The sequence below is a fragment of the Amphibalanus amphitrite genome, unplaced genomic scaffold, assembly GCF_019059575.1.
Source record: "Amphibalanus amphitrite isolate SeventyFive unplaced genomic scaffold, NRLGWU_Aamphi_draft 001251F_arrow, whole genome shotgun sequence".
Taxonomy (NCBI): domain Eukaryota; kingdom Metazoa; phylum Arthropoda; class Thecostraca; order Balanomorpha; family Balanidae; genus Amphibalanus; species Amphibalanus amphitrite.
In genome coordinates, this window is record NW_024882744.1 from 171,712 (window position 1) to 189,886 (window position 18,175).

The window sequence follows — 18,175 nt, forward strand, 5'->3', positions numbered from 1 at the left end:
CTAAAGTCAACACCTTAAGTTGACCTCACCCAAATAAAAAGTATAGGTACCATTCGACGCGCCTGAGCGAGGCAAACACGAGTCTGCCAAAATCGCGGCTCTGGCCGTATTTTTTTGCGAAGTTATTCACCAAAAACGGAACCGTACCTTGGGGCAATTGACCTGAACTCAGAGGTCACCGGTTGACCTATAGGCCCTTAAAATTGGGTATCAATCTCTGCGTCTCGTAACGGCGCACACGCTCGTTTTTCCCGCGACGCGCTAGCTCCACCAGGGGCGAAACGGCGAAGGGGGGGGGTCGTACCCGCCCGCCCCCCCCCCCCCCCCGCCTCGGCCGGCGCATATGTAGAAAACCAATAGGTCCGGCGAGGGTTAAGGCATTTTTTAAAGAATCTGATGGTGTTATTCTTCCAAGTACAAATTAAAAGTCTACCCATCTTAGGTACGGCTTTATTATATTCTATTCATTAACTGATGATGTGTTAATACATCACGAATTCGGTATCACTAATATGAATTCAACTGAAATGGATTCTACCTTGCAGTGTAAAAGACGCTTTTAAAACTTGTTTCTGTTAGAACTCTATATAAGAATTTCTAGTTTCGTCGTATGGCTTGCAGTAGCTTATGTTGTAGCTGGAATTGCGTATGTTCCAGAATTGACGTTAGTTTGCAATGGTTTGCCAAAATGCTCACTACAAATAAATTAGTGGATATTGGAGCAGAAAATGACTATATCTTAACCCGGCGGCCGCTGGGCCTCCGCGCCACCCGCCGGCCGCTGGGGGGGGGCATAAAGTTGCCCCCCCTTTACTTCTGCGACGATATCGTCGCAACGCGAAGAGATAGAGAAACGAAACTTTGCACACATCTTCCTGAATACCTAACCGAGGTTGTGTCCAAATTTGGTGTCGATCCCATTTGAAATGACGTCACAGTGACGTCATAAGTGAAATTATAGATTTGCGACTCTCATATTCCTCACGATACATCACATATATGGGACCGAATATAAAGGGCCGATTATTGGTCAGAAACTAGATGGAAGTGTAGAAAGATGTTTTAGGATGACAGCAGGTGCTGTCTAGTTCATTTACAGTCGAGTTTCATGCTCAGCGTCATCAGGAACGGTCCATATCGGAAAACGACAAAACTTTATGACGTCACTGTGACGTCATCTTAGGTGCTACAACCACCAAACTTTCCTCAAACATTGCCTAGGTATTCATTTGAAGCTATGCCAAGTTTCACGTTCGTAGCTCATCAGGTTTCGGAGATATTTCACAAAACGTAAAGGGGGGGCAACTTTATGCCCCCCCCCCCCCAGCGGCTCGTGGGTTAATAGAAAAATGAACGATCTCTCCGAAAATCAAGCCAGTAATGCAGTGGCACCCATAGAGCGTGAGCAATGACGGTTCAAATTAAGTGGGTCGCTAATTAGGCACCTTACCCTATTCAAAATAGCCTTGTTATACAAATACAGAAACAACGTGTACCAATCCCATCGCCTTTTTTCTTCCACCCGTATTTAATTGATCGCATAGTGGATGTACTGAGTAGAAGCCGGAGCCGGAGCCGGATCATTTTACTCGGAGCCGGAGCCGGAGCCGCCATGACATTTCACCCGGAGCCGGAGCCGGAGCCGATTTTTTCTCCGGAGCCGGAGCCGGAGCCGGAGCCGTCTGAAATTTCCACGGCTCCGCATCCCTGGTTCTTACCTCTGCATAAAATATTTACAATTAGGAATTAGCAAATAAAGTTCCTCTTCGTTGGTTGAATGTGGGCTAAGCAACCATATCCTAATGAAAGTGGGGTGGGGCAGAGGCGCTAACTGGATATCTCACCTTCTGATGTCCATTACCATATGGTATATGGGAAAAGCTCCCTTATTCACACGCCGACTATGAATTCTAATAGTGTTGACATTGCCTTGGTTGAGATCAGGGTGGTGTTATAGGTTTCACTGATAACAGCACGCTGCTATCACACGTGTCAAATGGGGTTTCCATGGAGATATAAACAAACTCTTATCTCCAAGTTCCAACACTACCCCAAAATGTAACGTCAGCTCCTGGCAGGGTGCCAAGAGCGGATGGCGGCGTGGGCGTGCTGCTCTCGGCCGTGAAACACCGCCTAGTTGAGATGATTCCATGACGTTTTTTTTTTTTCGTCCAGAAGATTTTCGTGGGACAATTTTTCGTCCGCAGATTTTCGTCCGACTTTTTTCATCTCGCATTTTTTTCGTCTGTACATTTTTTCGTCCGTGCATTTTTTCATCGGTACATTTTTTCTGAGCGGAAACTGAGCTGAGCTGAATTGAGCGGAAACTGAGCTGAGCTGAACGGGAACTGAGTTGAGCTGAGCTGAGGTGAGCGGAAACTGAGCTGAGCTGAGCTGAGCTGAGCGGAAACTGAGCTGAGCTGAGCGGAAACTGAGCTGAGCGGAAACTTGAGCGGAAGCTGAGCTGAGCTGAGCTGAGCGGAAACTGAGCTGAGCTGAGCTGAGCGGAAACTGAGCTGAGCTGAGCTGAGCGTGAGCGGAGCGCAGCCGGTTTGAGCGGAACGTGAGCTGAGCTGAGCCGCGTTAAACTGAGCGGGAGCTGAGCGGGAGCGGATAAGACGGAGTTGAGCTGAGCGAGCTCACTTTTTTCTTGAGCTGTCACAAGTCTGGACGTTACTGCCAGTGCATTTGTCCTCTCATGCCCTTTTGTTTTGCTTTAGATGTTTAAGCATGGTGCGTCTATGTAAACATTTAAAATCAATTCACGGGTCCGATAACGAACATTTATTGCAATGAGCGGATAAATTTATAATCTAAAACTTCCTACATACGATTAATTAAGGCATTATAATATGCAGAGAGTAGCCGTTTTCACGACGGGCTATACGGCGAATGCACCTAATTTGACCAAATCTGCACCTAATCTCTTTTACAGCAAAGTTCTTCATTTATGAATTTATTTCAGTGTTTTAATCGATGATGCTCTCTGATAATATGACAAAGTATACAGGGGTGTGCGCTAGAATCCGGAAAAAACTTAGGGAAAGAACTGAAGGGTTTATTTGGTATCGCAAGGCTTCACTTCAAAATTTTTACTTTTATAGCGAAGACTGATCCCTCCTCTGCACTATCGTTCGACTTAACCCCCTCCAGCTCCAATCACAGCCTCCACAGGACGCCGGAACCTGCCGCAGGCGTTGGTGACCTGCTCCCGGGTTAAGTTGGTCACGGCCTGGATAATGGCGGTCCTCAGGGAGTCGAAAGTGTTGTGAGTTCCTTTGTTGGACTCTCTCTCAAGGACGCCCCATAGCTAGTGGTCGACCGGACACAGAAGATCTTCTCGCAGAGAAAGAAGCGGATCCGGCCGGCAGCTCTGTGCTTCAAAGAAGTGATGAGCAGCTCACATCTCAGAGTTTCCTGGTCTTTATGACTTCTGAGAGCATCTGCCTCACCTCGAGAACGTAGCTCATGATATCGGAGATCCTCGTGAATGGCACGAAGAACTGTTGCCCTGCGCAGAATGAGCCTCGAGGTCACCTTCTGCATGGGCAGGCTCGGACCTTCTCCAATAATGGCCTCGAGCTGCTCCAAGAAGTTCTTATTCCGCTTCCGAACCTCGAATCGGCCCTGTTCCTTCCTCTTGGGAGTCAGAGACTCACTCATCGTCTCTTCAGACTCTTTGAGCAGCTTCGCAAAGTCGTACACGGTCAATTTCGGGAACTGAAATAAGTCCAAAATTTCCTTGGGCGCGCGGCCGCAACGGAGGGCCACAAAAATTGCGGTGCGGCGCTCTATGTAACTCAGAGGACATTTCTACTTATTTTGTTTCCGATCGAAGACGACTCAAGTCACAAACCTATGAGGAAAAGAAGAGTGATATATTTAAAAAATTTTATATGATACACCAAGTTTAAGTTTTTCCGGATTCTAGTGCACACCCCTGTATATAGGCATGTAAGCAATAAGTGCAACCCTATAGCTGATATCTACTAAGAGACACACTGAAGCTAATTTGACCAAATCTGCACCTAATCTGCATCAGATGTGCACCAAATGTGTACCAGATGGACGTCGTGAAAACGGCTATTACCTATACCTAACGATAAAAATGCATTCATCTTACAATGAGAATGCCCGGAGAACGCCATTGAGTACGACGGCGGTGCGACGTGTGCGGCGGCGGCAGTGGCAGGGGTTCGCCCCTCGACTATACATTGCGTACTGTGGGAACGGGCGGTTGCCCTGGAGCTCCGCCGCGATACGAGTACCTGGCGTGTGACAGCCGGTGCGCGGCCGCGTCACGAGTCACACCGGCCGAGTGACGGTGTCGGAGCGGAGCGGCAGTGAACCCCGACGGCCGCCGGCGGTCGGTCCGGGTCGCTGGGGGCACTCGCGGAGTGTTTGGGTGACAGGTCGGAGTGGGGGGTGGCAGTGTGGAGCCTGGAGAGCCTGGTGGCCAGCAGAGCCTGACGGACCAGATGACGTCGGCTCGTCAAGGAAGGTAGATGCTTGCGCCTACGGACAACCAGACTGCGCTGCAGACCGACCCGAGAGCGGCACCTAAGCATGCAAGATAAGGTATGAAATGTGGAAAACTTCGAGTGGACACATGCACTGACATTTGGGCACCCAATTCTTGTTATTTGTGTTGCATATAGATATATCTGATACCGCATCGCATATCCGAATTCGCTTGTAAATGTAAATTGGCGAGCGTTTAAAATGATATGTGTTACATGGTGTTACCTACCTTTCAAATGCGTTTAGTACAAGATGTCTGCGTAATTAAAGCGAAGTAAATAAAAATATCAGCGAAGCGTTTAGACTCTTAAGTGGACATAAAAGAAACTAGGTATCTCTTTCTGGATGGTGAATCGCTTCACTAGATGAATGAATCGCATTCCCCAGTATTTATGTAGTACCTACCAATGTCCGTCAAGACAGCCCATATTCAGCCCAGATTCAGCCCGGATTCAGCCCAGATTCGGGACACTTCCGATCAAGCTGAAACTCGCACACAATGTAGGCCATGACATGCCCAATCCACAGTCCAAGTCATTTGGTGGCATTCCTAGCCGTTTGACCTACAGAGGTCAGCAAAGGTCACGTGGCCCAAATTTGCACAGCAGATTGTGGCCCACCAAGTAGGGGAGAGTGGGGTAAGATGCCCAGGGTGGGAAAGACGCCCCACCCCCTCTAGCGGCTAAACAAAAACTCGAACCTGGAAATGAATGTTCTTAGCGTAAAGCGGAAGCCTGCCTTGTTAACTGCACAAAAATTTGCGGAACTCAGTTGGGCAACGGCTGGCTGGTGATTGCATGTTTTTTATTTGCTGCTTTCAAAAAATCTTTTGAGGTCAAAACATTGTAAATACCAAAGAAAGTAGATAATTTTTGCGTCCCTTGCTATAGTCGTGATACATTAACATGCGTGTACTGTGTCCCAAACAGTTTGTTTCAGGGTGTAGTTTTATGGCTAACAAATTGTACTGATTTAATGCTAATTCGGTACCTTGGGGTAAGATGCCCCCTGCCCTGATGGGGAAAGACGCCCCCCTAAATCCGTATGCTGGCCTTCAAGGAACCCGTCAAATCATTTAGTACATACTTGTGATGAGAGACAAAAGCCGATCTGGGACTATTGAGAGTCCAGTACGGTCGGGTGCTTCCCATGCCGGTCTCTCGGCCCACATAACGACTTATTGGGCGGCATATGACTCTGAGAGCCCTCATGACGGCCTCTGTGGGCCCCATTATTGGCTCCAAGGCCCCTTACGACATCTTTTGAGAGCTCCCACGTTGGCTCCACGGGCCGTGCTGGCATCTGAGGTCCCCACGATGGGCTTGAGGTCCCTCAAGCATCATATAGACCTATAAGGGTCCCACAGCGGTCTCCGAACGCCACCACGGAGGCTTGTTTGGCCGCGCTGAACTATGGTGGCCCTAAAGATGACCTCTGAAGTCCCTTACGACTACTTTTGAGGGCCCTTACGATGACGTTTAGTGCCTATTGCAGGCTCGAAGGGACTACTGATTCGTTCAGGCGATTCACGTGCCCATTTATGTCACATATAGTGCAGGGGGCATCTTCCCCAACGCCAGGGGGCGTCTTTCCCACCCTGTGGGGTAAGATGCCCCCTTTCACTTCTTGAGGAAAATTCTTAATAGCATAAAAGCTATCATATTTCAGGCACGAAAGAGTGTTATTTTTTGGAGAAAAATGATGTCGGCTTCCGTTGAAACTCCAAGTTTTTGCTTTCGGATCGTCATTTTCGAATAATATATGACAAAGTAAAACCCTGGGCATCTTTCCCCACTCTCCCCTAGAGCTAGAGCGCTAAAAATGGCACCACTCGACTCGCCAGCATCTAATCTTACTTTCCCAACACTCATTTGACCTCTCAAGGTCATGCAATGACCTAAGGTCATTTGTGGGCTATGTCGAAAATACACTTGCACAGCAGTTTTCGAGTGAGATTTTGAAGCAGATTTTGAGATTTTGAAGCAGCCGGCGGGTCGAAACATAGTATGGTAACCGCGTTTGCACGTACTTACATTTGCACGTCTGCCCGTTTTTGACTGCCGAAGCCGATCGGAGCGGATGGTAAGCGGATGGTGATCGTATGGTGAGCGTGATTGGCGGTAATGCTCGTAGCCAGCAGTTGTTTAGAAACAGCTACTGACCAAAGCTTAATTTTGCAAGTTTTGTCTAGAATTAGGCAGAGGTATTTTCAAATGGTGCTAATTAACTCAAGTGAAAATAATATTACTAAGTGCTCGAGCGAGGAACATATTGAATATAATTAGATAAATAAAAGAAGTTGACCTTTTCCTCGACATCAAAAATGTAAAAAGCCGAATAATATATTTTAAAAAACGGTGAGCTTTCGGCCACTGGCCTTTATCAAACCAACGTGATAACAATGGTTGACCATTGTTATCACGTTGGTTTGATAAAGGCCAGTGGCCGAAAGCTCACCGTTTTTTAAAATATATTATTCGGCTTTTTACATTTTTGATGTCGAGGAAAAGGTCAACTTCTTTTATTTATCTAATTATATTCAAGTGAAAATAAAGTGAAATAGATATGTGTAGGAAGAACTCTTGTGCCAACGTACACCTAAGTCACTTTTGTATAGAAAAAAAAAACTTATTTCTGTAGGAACCGCGGGCCGAAACTAGTTATTTGGTTTGGGCCGGTCGTCAGATGGTCGCGGACGGGATCCGGCCCGCGGGCCGTAGGCTGCCGACTCCTGGTTTAAACAGACAAAGGCAACAATAACACTTAAAATATGTTAGTAACGAATGTTGACTGTTGCATGTATTTCACTCTTGAGCTCCTTTTTGTATGTTCCCTGTGGTATTCTTTAAGCTTCAGTTCGCCGTATTTATCGATGAGCGAATGACATGGCCGTTTATGGCGTGCCTTCAGCGAAAATGCTGAGGTCGCTCATCGCAAAGAAACAATGCGATTATGATTAATGGTCATCATTCAAGTTCCAACCATTCAGTTGGACTTCGCAACTTCGTTTGCGCTAAACTAGCTGAACGATTGTATCAGAAGAATAAACGGCCCACGCCCCACACGCACTGAAAACAATTTAACCCAAGGCCCGCGAGTAAACCGGTGTTTTGCAGGTACCCCTATCCGCAACCATTTTTAACCACCCTCCCAGGAGTACAGTAAGGTCCCATTGCAGTGTAGTCGTCCCTGCTCTCAGCGGACTTGTTCGCTGACAGCGGTTATATCCGCTCAGAGCAAGTACGACTACACCGCAATGGGACCTAGCACTACTCCTGGGAGGGTGGTTAAAAATGGTTGCGGATAGGGGTACCCGTAAAACACCGGTTTACTCGCCAGCCTTGGGTTAAATTGTTTTCAGTGCGCGCTTAGTCCTGCTTATGAAGGTGCTTTAGGAGATACAGGAACCCATAAAATAGCAAAGTGCAATAAAACGTTTCTACGCATATTGACACCACATTTGTCGGGGTACAAATCATCCCTTACTGCGGGTGTCAGATTTTATTTCAGATTTATTTTTAACCCTCGCCGGCCGAGGGGGGGCGGGTGCCGCCCCTCCATAGGTTTTTTTCGCGATAGCTCCGAACACGCTGGCGATAGAGAGCTGAAACTTGGCATACCTGACCTTTGATCCAAGCCGGATCTTTTGACACCAACCGCATTTTTGGGTCAGGTCAGGTCACTGACCTATGACGTCATAAGTGAACCTCTGCACGGTCTTCAGATGTCGCAACTTTGCAACGCCCTCACTGCCAGAGGAGATGTCGCAGGGAAATGAAACTTGCAGGATCTAGTATCCATTATGAGTCCCACAACTTGTATATCTCGGATTTTTCCTAAAGGTCATATGAGGTCAGGTCATTTTCGTGACCTCACCATTATAAGTCAAATGGGGAAAAATGAAAACTGCTATTCTTGCGCCGGGAACGATCTCCAACTATCTCAAGCACACAGAATCGTAATTTCATGCACTCCTTGCAAGGTTAGATGCGTCACTTTTGCAATGTTGACCTTGCGTGACGTCATTTATGACGTCATCAAGGTCATTTTAGTTTTTCGTCAATAACTCTTGATCAAATTGAGCTAGCGAGTCGGGAAAGCCACTAATGGACTCAGGAAGGCCTGCCGAATCGAATGATATGCGACATGACCTCTTTCGACCAACTTCGTGACCTTGGGGTGCTGACCTGACCTTGACCTGAGGTCAACACCCCAAGTTGACCTGACCCGGACAAAAAGTATATCATTCGACGCGCCTGGACGAGGCGAACACGATGCTGCCAAAATCGGCGCTCTGCGGCCATTTTTTTGCGTAAGTTATTCACCAAAAACTGAACCGTACCTAGGGGCACTTGACCTGACCTCAGAGATCACCGGTTGACCTAGGACCTTAAAATCGGGTACCAATCTCTGCGTCTCGTAACGGCGCACACGCTCGTTTTTTCCGCGACGCGCTAGCTCCACCAGGGGCGAAACGGCGAGGGGGGGTCGTACCCGCCCCCCCCCCCCCTCGGCCGGCGCGTATGTAGAAAACCAATAGGTCCGGCGAGGGTTAAGCAGCGACCGCCGTGACTTTGAGAGGTACGTTCTGTTGCAGAAAATGCACGGCGACAAAATCCAGGTGTTCGTCACGCGGTCAGCGATGGGTGGCCGAGGAGACGACTGGGCCCGACCCGCGTCACGGCCCGCAGAACCGTCGACAGCTGAGCGGAAAAACCAGCGGCCGCAGGTGCGAATTCCAGCAAAGGCTCCCTTTCTGAGGTTATGGTGACATTAGCCATTTTCACGATGGGCTATCCGGCGAGTGCACCTAATTTGACCAAATCTGCACCTTATCTCTTTTACAGCAAATATCTTTATTTTATGCATTTATTTTAGTGTTTTAATCGATGATACTTTCTGATAATATGACAAAGCAGGCATATGAGCAATTAGTGCAACCCTAGCTGATAGCTACTAAGAGACACACTAAACCTACTTTGACCAAATCTGCACCTAAATCGGCACCAAATGTGCACCAGATGTGTACCAGATGGCCGTCGTGAAAACGGCTAATATCGCATGCTAAAGTGTTAAAAAGGCGCCTCACCTAATGCATTGGAATGTATGCGTCATATTATCCATTCATTGTTTTTGAATGTATGCAGAAAAATTGATTCGAAACGAATTCTGATTAACTCGCTCCTACAATACTTCCCAACATACAGAACACATTCAGTTGACACACAAACCATGAAACACCTAATGATCTGTCATCCACCCACCTCCACACCACCCCTGAGTCAAATGCTTTCACACGGCGTAAATGCTACCCCGTATCCGGCAGCATGGTAAAACGTCCGCCAAAAGTTGACGGCTACCTGTCACGCTCCACGAAATTGTCCGTTGCAAAACTCCCGAGTCACGGCAAACTAGCGCACTAAGTTGGGGAGGGGACAGGGCTCGGTCAATGCGCCACTTGGGACTGTAGATGATTGGTCAGCATTGCTCGATTCCTACACGATCACCTTTCCGACTGATATGGACAGCCGTGCAAACACATTGGTGTTATTTGATGCTTCCTCCGACAACAGAATGATGATAATGGTCCCTCACGTGTCTTTAGCCATCACTTTAGGAAAATATCCTACGGGCTTACGAACTTGCAAACAATATCACTCTGTAAAGTGGCTTACGTAATGTACATTGTATACGCTATATAGCTTTTTGTTTGTAATTGACTTAGAACAACATGCATATAGTTACGTAAATGGCAATGGGGCCGAAAAAACAATAACAAAACTCTAATCATACTCGCAATCGAAGGTGCTCGCCTGCGAGCGTACGCATAGCCGTCCTCCCGTGTGACTATCTGTCTGTTTGCATTTGTTTGTCTGTTTGTCTGCAGAGCTTTTGCGGTCGACTGAGGCAGCACGGCAGCGATTACTGCGAGGAAACGTCGCTGCACGGAGTGAAGTACGCGTGCCGCGAAATCAGCTGGAAACGGTACGGAAACTCGCTTTCGGTCAACTCTTCAAGCGTCAAATTACGACATTTTTATAGTCAGCTCGCAGTCATGGTTACTTGCATAGGCAGTAGTAATTGACCACTGACATGCAATGACGGAAGTTGATTAATCTTCCTATGATCATTTACCTGCCGCTGAATGTTCAATGTCGGCTACCTGTGTTGTCCTTTCAGATGCTATTGGATACTGGTGCTGCTAGGCATGGCTATCACGGCTGGTTGGTTGATCTTCAACGTGATCGACAACTTTATCAACTCGCCGACGCTGATCAGCATCGATACGACCGAGTACCCGATCCACAAGGTGCCGTTCCCTGCACTGACCATCTGCAACATGAACAAGATCAACGTGAACCACATCCCTCCCAGCCAGGTGGAGGTGTTTGGCCGGTGAGAATGCTTCAAAGGAGGATGTAATGAGGAAGTGAGACCGGTTAGAATACGATCGTGAGGAAGTAGATTAGTTAGACGGTGAGGAGATGTAACGGCTTAAAAGGTGGTTTGTAGATGAGTTGCGGAGGCATGCCAGGTGGTATATGTAGGCCATCATCCTAACAGCAAAGGTTGCAGCTCCAGGCATATCGTAACCAGGCTCTTATATCCAGGCTCTTTGTATCACATATCTTAACCCTCGCCCGTATTGGTGTTTTTCCAGCCGCGAACGTATAAGGGGGGGGGGGGGTCCGTTGGACCCCCCCTTGCCGTTTCGCCCCTGATCGAGCTAGAGCTTCGCGGAAAAAACGAGCGTGTTGCCCGTGACGAGAGGAAGCCGATGATGCCTAATTTTAAGGTTCTAGGTCATTGGTTGACCTTGCAGGTCAGGTCAATGACCCAAAAGTCGGGAAAATCGGGACCTGTTAGAACGTCGTAAAGTGTGGCTGCTATCGAGTTTTTCGGGGCGCTGGTCACGAATATCATGTTAGTTTTGATCACAGATGATGTCTTTATGCATTTAGTCCAGGTCGGGTCAGGTCAGGTCAGGTCAACCAGTAGGGGTCCTGCCGGGTATTCCTAGTAGGTGTCAACCGCCTCTGACAGCTTCGTAACATGTTACGAAGGCACCAAAACTACTTCGTAAATGTTCATATGGTTGCTAAATTCGAATTCAGCACCAAAAACTGGCCTAGAAACATGTAAAACTCGAAAAAGTGAACCGAGGTCACCAAAGGTCAATGACCTGACCTGACCTTCAGGTGACCTTGACACCCACCCTAATGCATGGGGGCAACATCATATCACATGTTTGAACGCTTGAAACCACGAAAAGACTGCAAACGCGCGGCTAATGCGAGCCGACATACGCCGAATCGCGATTCCGGCCAAACATGGTCTCGAAAAGTAGGTCACAGGTCAAAGGTCATTGGGGTCAGGGTCATGAAATTTTCAGGGTAAGTGTAAAATTGATTAACGCGAGGGTACTGAAAGTTTCGTCGCGATCGGCCGCTTTTTACGCGAGTTATTCGCGAAAAACCATGGGGGGGGGTCCGTTCGACCCCCCTATACGGGCGAGGGTTAAGAAGCCAATCAAGTATAAGGGTGCGATAATAACACGGTAGAAAATAGCTTGTTGAATGCCCCTCCTGTCTAGATATGCACGAGGCAGACACAGCAGGTCTGTACTATAACAGCAGTGCCCCCTCTGTACGACAGGGAGCGGTTTGACGCCGAGGAGTGGCTGAGCCGCGTGACCAGCATCCTGGATATGGTGTACGCCGGCTGTACCGAGGGACTCTGCTCGTCAGAGCAAGAAGAGGACGAACACCTCACGAACCAGGAGATCAAGAAAGTCATACAATTGGTGAGTCATGGGTACCATTAACAGCAACAGCTGAAACTGTTCGCAGAATTCGAGTTTTCTCGTCACTTTATAACAGGCCAAGTACGACGCACGGTTTTAAAGCGCTCACACAATGTCATAGGCAATTAAAACACTTGCTAGCATTAGTCGTTAGTGTTCAGTTTAAGCCCCTCATAGCAAATATGTAGTTATGTAGCATATAGGTAATCGGATATTGGAGTCGTGAAGGGGACACCATTGTAACTTGTAAGACATCGATCACAAATATTGTTTGATCTTGAGTTTGACCTGTTTGACGTTTACAGACGGCGCCGTCATGTGAAGAGATGATGTTCAAATGCTCGTGGAGAGGCACCAACTATCCGTGCTCGGAGTTGTTCGAGACGCATCAGACAGACTTTGGCTTCTGCTGTCTCTTCAACGCAGTATACAACGTGTCAAGGTATGCAATATGCATGCAGTTTTACCGAAACTAGATACTGAGACAGAAAAAAAAGAAACCAAAAGTTCCAGCTGGTCTCCTTAGCCTGCAGAGTGCAGGTAATCATTTCAAAATGTCAAAACAGGCTTGCATATATTGTATTTATAAATAAACATCATGTATGTCAGCCGATCGTTTCTGGGACAAGTGCCTTTGGGGGTCTGGAGGGCATTCATTCCACCTGTTTCCATGTTGTCCGAGCACGTTTCCACTTTCAGGGAGGACGAGATCCGCTACTCGGGCGCCGGGGACACCAACGGTCTCACGGTGATGATCGACGCCAGACGATACGAGTACTTCATGTCGAATTTCCTCTCCGTAGGGTTCAAGGTGAGAGCAGCTGCAAGAAAAGTGCATTAAAACCCTAACCCCCCCCCCCCACACACACACAAGATGCACAAACACAAAGGCCTGCACCGAGAGCGAGACAACGTGCATCGCTGTTAGCTTTTATATAATTCACGCAATCATTTAGTGTGCTAAGTGCTAAGCCTTCCAGCTTCCGTACCTTTAAAAACATACATTGTACGAGTACCTACGTAGCAAATATTTAAGAACCAGCAACGAACTATCAGCAAGAATGTTATAACTTTTTGGTATTTAGGCTCAGCGTGAAAGGGAAATGCAGATCAGACAGCGATGAATGGTAATGCTTTATAATACATTGTTAACACGTTTATCTGCCGGGCGCCGCTTCAGCTGCTGGTGCACGGCAGTCATGACGAGCCCGAGGTGGGGGAGCGGGGCATGGCCGTGCCTCCCGGACAGGAGATCTTCGTGGCCGTCGGGGCCGAGCAGACTTTTACAACAAGTGAGTTGACTTAGTACGGGTGCCCGTGCAAGGATCAACAATCTAATGTGCAAGTGTAGTCTGCAAAAATATTTATTCTGTAATATCTTTAAACATTTAGAGGGTATTTATTTATGTTTCCAGAGCTTCATGAACATAACGACTTAACTAACGTATGAGTTACTTAAGCTAGCAATGTTTTATGGCTACGTTTATGGTTATTACAGAAAGAGCGGTTGAGAAGTTCACCCCTCAAAAAAGGAATTGTTTCAAAGAAGATGAAGTCAAGCTCCAGTTTACCGATACTCCAATATACACTCTGGCAAACTGTCTCATCAGTCACGAAGCTGAAGAACTACACAAAAAGTGCGGCTGCGTCGCGTGTTATATGCCAGGTAAGCATCGGAAATGATGGACGTTTAAAATGGCGACTAAATTAGCCAACTCTACGTCATTTATAATGGTAATGCAACTCGCTGATGATTGTAGGACTCGCGATAGTTGACCTATTCAGATAATGATCATTTTCATGAGTGAAACATACGTTAATCAAAATTATCATTGTGCTATATCAAGAAGTAGGCATGTCAAAATTAATGAATTGCATCCACCTTATGTCTCTACCACTCACTAATGGAGTATCATAAAATGCTACTCATTTCCATATAATCAACTTCAAACGTTACGGTAGTCTTAGTCGGTTTAAGTAGTGCAGGAAAGTGAATCCATTGGCCAGATCTGGTGACTTGAATTATCGTTTCAGGCAATGGCGAGTTATGCCACGAAAATGACATGCCCTGTCTGCATAATTATTTGGGTAAGATTCTAATGCAAGGTAGGTATCTCGTTTGAGAGGTCCATCGATCAGCATCAAGGTTCAAGGTTCCCACCATGGACCAGTGATAAATTCTTAAGTGCGCATCATGTCGTTTGTGTAGTGCTCTTTCGCAATAACGTAGCAGTGTATTATATTCAACTTATAACGCTTTTTTCATTTCAATGTATTCATTTATGTAGTCATTTATTTATTCATGCATTTCTTTATTTATTCATTTGTGCGATGAAAAACCCAATGCATGTTTGAGCTGCAGTTCTAAATATTTGCTTTTTAGATTGATGAAACTTTACCAGAAAGACAAATCACGATGGTGCAAACTAGCTTTTATGTTGTTAGCTTTCATTTGAACCATTGGCTTATTCAAGACATGTAAAGAAATGATAGCAAAGAAAATAAACATAAAACGTACTTAACACGTCGCTTCCATCCCATCCAGAGCACATTAGAACTGTAAATATCTCCTTTGGAGAAACGACATAGGTCTGCCTGCATTCTCCACAGAACGACTATCAAAGGACTTTGAGCTGAGCACCCACTTTTGGGACAACTGTCTGCCTGCGTGCGACGAGACCAAGTACTGGACGGAGCTCTCCAGCTCGCAGTTCCCCAGCCCGGAGCTCATCAGAAACGACGCCTTCACGGACACCTTCCAGGCGATCCTCGAGAGAATCTGCTTCGCCGTCGATAAAAACAACTTCGGAGAATGGGTGAGAGGGATAACGTGGTTGACATGATGACCCCTTCAAACCCTCACCCCACCAACCCCTCCAACTCTGCATGAGTTGTTGCAGGCATAAGCACTAAGATAATGATGAAATAGAAATAATACTTAAACAGGCACATATAATCATGCATGTAGCTCGGTGAGATAAGGACAGCTATGCTTTGGAAATATGGTATTTGATTATTCATGTAATTACGTCTTACGATGGAGAAAATAGATTTGGATGGAGAGAATAGCTGCGGCTTCTTGCTAGCTACTGATCGAAGAAGTTGACCGGTTGTTGCCTTCTGTTGTCCTACCTGACAACAGTTACCTGGCATTACCTCTCGGCTCTCTGTTACCCGATGTTACCCCTCCGTGGTGCAGGACGACATGATCCAGCCGCACTGCCCTATGGTGACCAGTGGGAAGACCATGGAGCTGATCTCGACCAACGCCACACTGTCGGCTAACCTATACGACATGGCCGTCCAGTATGCACAGTAAGAGCACATGAACGTGTGCCATCCGATTCAGCGGAACGTCTTTACTGAAGTTATCTAATTTTATGCTGTTTCATGCGCACATTTTAAGTGTCAGAACTTTATTGCAGCCTTTTAAAGAGGAAATGATTGATTGCGTCGACACTATTTAATTAGCAAGACTACGCAAACGCCTAACAAATGCTCATGTTCATTTGCTGACAGCCTCATTTTTTTTAGGGAAAACATGGCAAAGGTTCACTTTTACTTCAAGACGAATTCGGCCACCCGCTACAAACGTGATGTCGTTTTCACCAACGATCAGCTAATCGGTAAGCTGGCTTTTTTGAAGTCGGAAAATGTGTGTGGGCACATAGTTTGAAATATTTGCAATGATGCCATTACTTAAAAGGTACTTTAAGCCGATCCCATGTCATTATTTAATGACAGACTTTACACAGGCCCCAAACATGAAAAATAAACTCGCACAAGACATGTGCTTCTTCTGCCCTCACCAACTAGTAGTTCCACATCGTTCAATAGAGGGCAGTCAAACTCGAGTCGATAGCTTCAGCAGTCGGTACAGTGCAGCGTTTTATTTTGGCCCTATCTATCTGTATACCTTCTGTCTACTCCCTGTGCCTCTCAATGCAGTAGCGCTATAATAAACCTTGTGGTATGATCTCGTTTTACGGTGTAAGCCAGTGCTTGTCCACTTTTCTTTCCAGCCAACATCGGTGGACTCCTGGGCCTCTTCATGGGATTTTCCATCGTCTCTGTCTTTGAGCTAATCTACTTCTTCATTCTGAACCACTTCAAGGGCGACACAAAGGGAACACAAAGTGTAACGCCAGTCACAAAACAACCCGGATAATAATGGAGGGCAGCAGATATCGAGCTGAGAACTGAGAAGGATTGTGTCGATCCATTATTGTCCCAGTCCCAGCATGGTGTGACAGGAACTCGTGGGGTTGTGTGGGGGACCTCTTCTACAGCAGTGGGTGGCGTTTGACTCAAGCAAGGTTTTGCAGAGCCTTGTTAGCCACCGATCGACTTCGATCGCCTATCTCGCGCTACTTTTGGTTGTTGACGATAGTTGATGAATGAACACACAGCTAGCTGTAGTAGGTAGTGTGTGCGATACCACGATAATGATAGTTGCTTGCATTCTACACTTTTATCACATATTTTAAGTGTATTTTACGCGTGAAATAATTTCTGTCGCCTGCTCCTATTCAATTGAAATTGTCGTAAGAATTATTTCAGCAAAATGACTGGTGTCGACTGAAAAGCTCATTTTAGCCTGAAATGTCCATCGCCTCACTCAGCAAAATTAATTAAATTTGTAGGTTTTTCCTGTTTTTCTTTCCTCCTTTAAAGACAGCAAAACATTACTTTTAAAATTAACCGACCGTGTTTACCTAACACGAATTAAGTCAAATAAATTAAGAGTTCAAGTTTCAAATCTTAAATATTTTTCTAAAACTTTAAAGTAGATATAATACCTAACGCTGACAATTTATGGACGAAAAAGATTAACAGAAAATTAATAAGTGCTCTTAATATCAATCTTTTTTGGACGTGGTGTGCTGACTCAAATCAATGTGATATGATAGCCTTAGGAGAAGTGTCAAATGTACTAAATTGCGATATCGAGTCACACTCACTGCAGTGGTGCAGGGCACGAGCAAAAGAGCTTTAGTTCACCAATAGATATTTTTTGACTGCCTACAGGCTTCAAGATTATTTTCCCTTATATGTCCTCGTGTAGCTCTTGCAAAGGACTCGGAACACATTTAGCAATTTCAGAATTCATTGATCATGTTCGAATAACTTTCGAATTTCATGATCATGTTCGAATTTCTTTCGCCTCTTTTCGTCCTTTCTTGCTACAGGTAAACAAACGACACCACACTTGAAATGTGATACCGGTACTCAAGCAAACTAGCACTGAAAAGCAAAACAATGCCGCCCGATGTCATATCGATATAATTGCTCAAATATTTAACAAACAACGAAAATACTCGCGTTATTATCAAATCATTGATATCATTCTGATTGTGATTATTTTCATGTCAATTTTAAAAGCAACATGTGTCGTAGGTAAGCTTGATCTATTAGTTATGTATTTAAGATTAAGTGTCGATGAACTTGTTACCCTGTATAGAATAAAGCTGTGGGAAAGGTGTGCAGGCACATGGATAAGCAATAAAGCATGCTTACAAAATGGCGTCAAAAGATGTAGATAGCGCCGATACGTTTCGTTGATGATGGGCTGTTACAATGCAAGCGTATATCATAAAAGGACTGTTCATACTCGTCGCTAAATGAATCATGTGTGCCTTTTTCCACAACATCATGAATCTTTATTGATCTGTGTGCCTCACTCTACACTTCATTATAATAAAATAAATATTTCTTTAAATATTGCGCTGTTTCTGTTTTTTTTTTCTTAATATACAAGGAACTTTTTCCTCCGCGCCTCACTGTTTCAAATTTCATAGCTCATAGAGATGCCGTCGCACTGTCCTCATGTAGTCGGTATAGTTAGGTGCG

General features: G+C 45.9%; 1 protein-coding gene across 1 annotated transcript; it reads left to right on the forward strand.

Moving 5' to 3' along the window:
- The first annotated feature begins 4,388 nt into the window (after positions 1-4,388).
- On the forward strand, positions 4,389-18,046 carry LOC122371509 (pickpocket protein 28-like). The gene is made up of 14 exons (XM_043347885.1): positions 4,389-4,578; positions 9,119-9,250; positions 10,409-10,506; positions 10,702-10,917; positions 12,178-12,325; positions 12,631-12,767; positions 13,025-13,136; positions 13,506-13,617; positions 13,824-13,991; positions 14,360-14,413; positions 14,936-15,141; positions 15,525-15,640; positions 15,860-15,951; positions 16,348-18,046. The coding sequence occupies exons 1-14, from the start codon at positions 4,567-4,569 to the stop codon at positions 16,491-16,493; spliced, it is 1,749 nt and encodes a 582-aa protein (XP_043203820.1). The 5' UTR covers positions 4,389-4,566; the 3' UTR covers positions 16,494-18,046.
- Positions 18,047-18,175: the final 129 nt, after the last annotated feature.

What these genes read in the sequence shown, in the direction of transcription:
- LOC122371509 (XM_043347885.1), top strand. An exon ending in GGAAAAACCAGCGGCCGCAG is followed by an intron (nt 9,251 to 10,408) that starts GTGCGAATTCCA and finishes GTTTGTCTGCAG; the next exon opens with AGCTTTTGCGGTCGACTGAG. An exon ending in GCAGTATACAACGTGTCAAG is followed by an intron (nt 12,768 to 13,024) that starts GTATGCAATATG and finishes TTCCACTTTCAG; the next exon opens with GGAGGACGAGATCCGCTACT.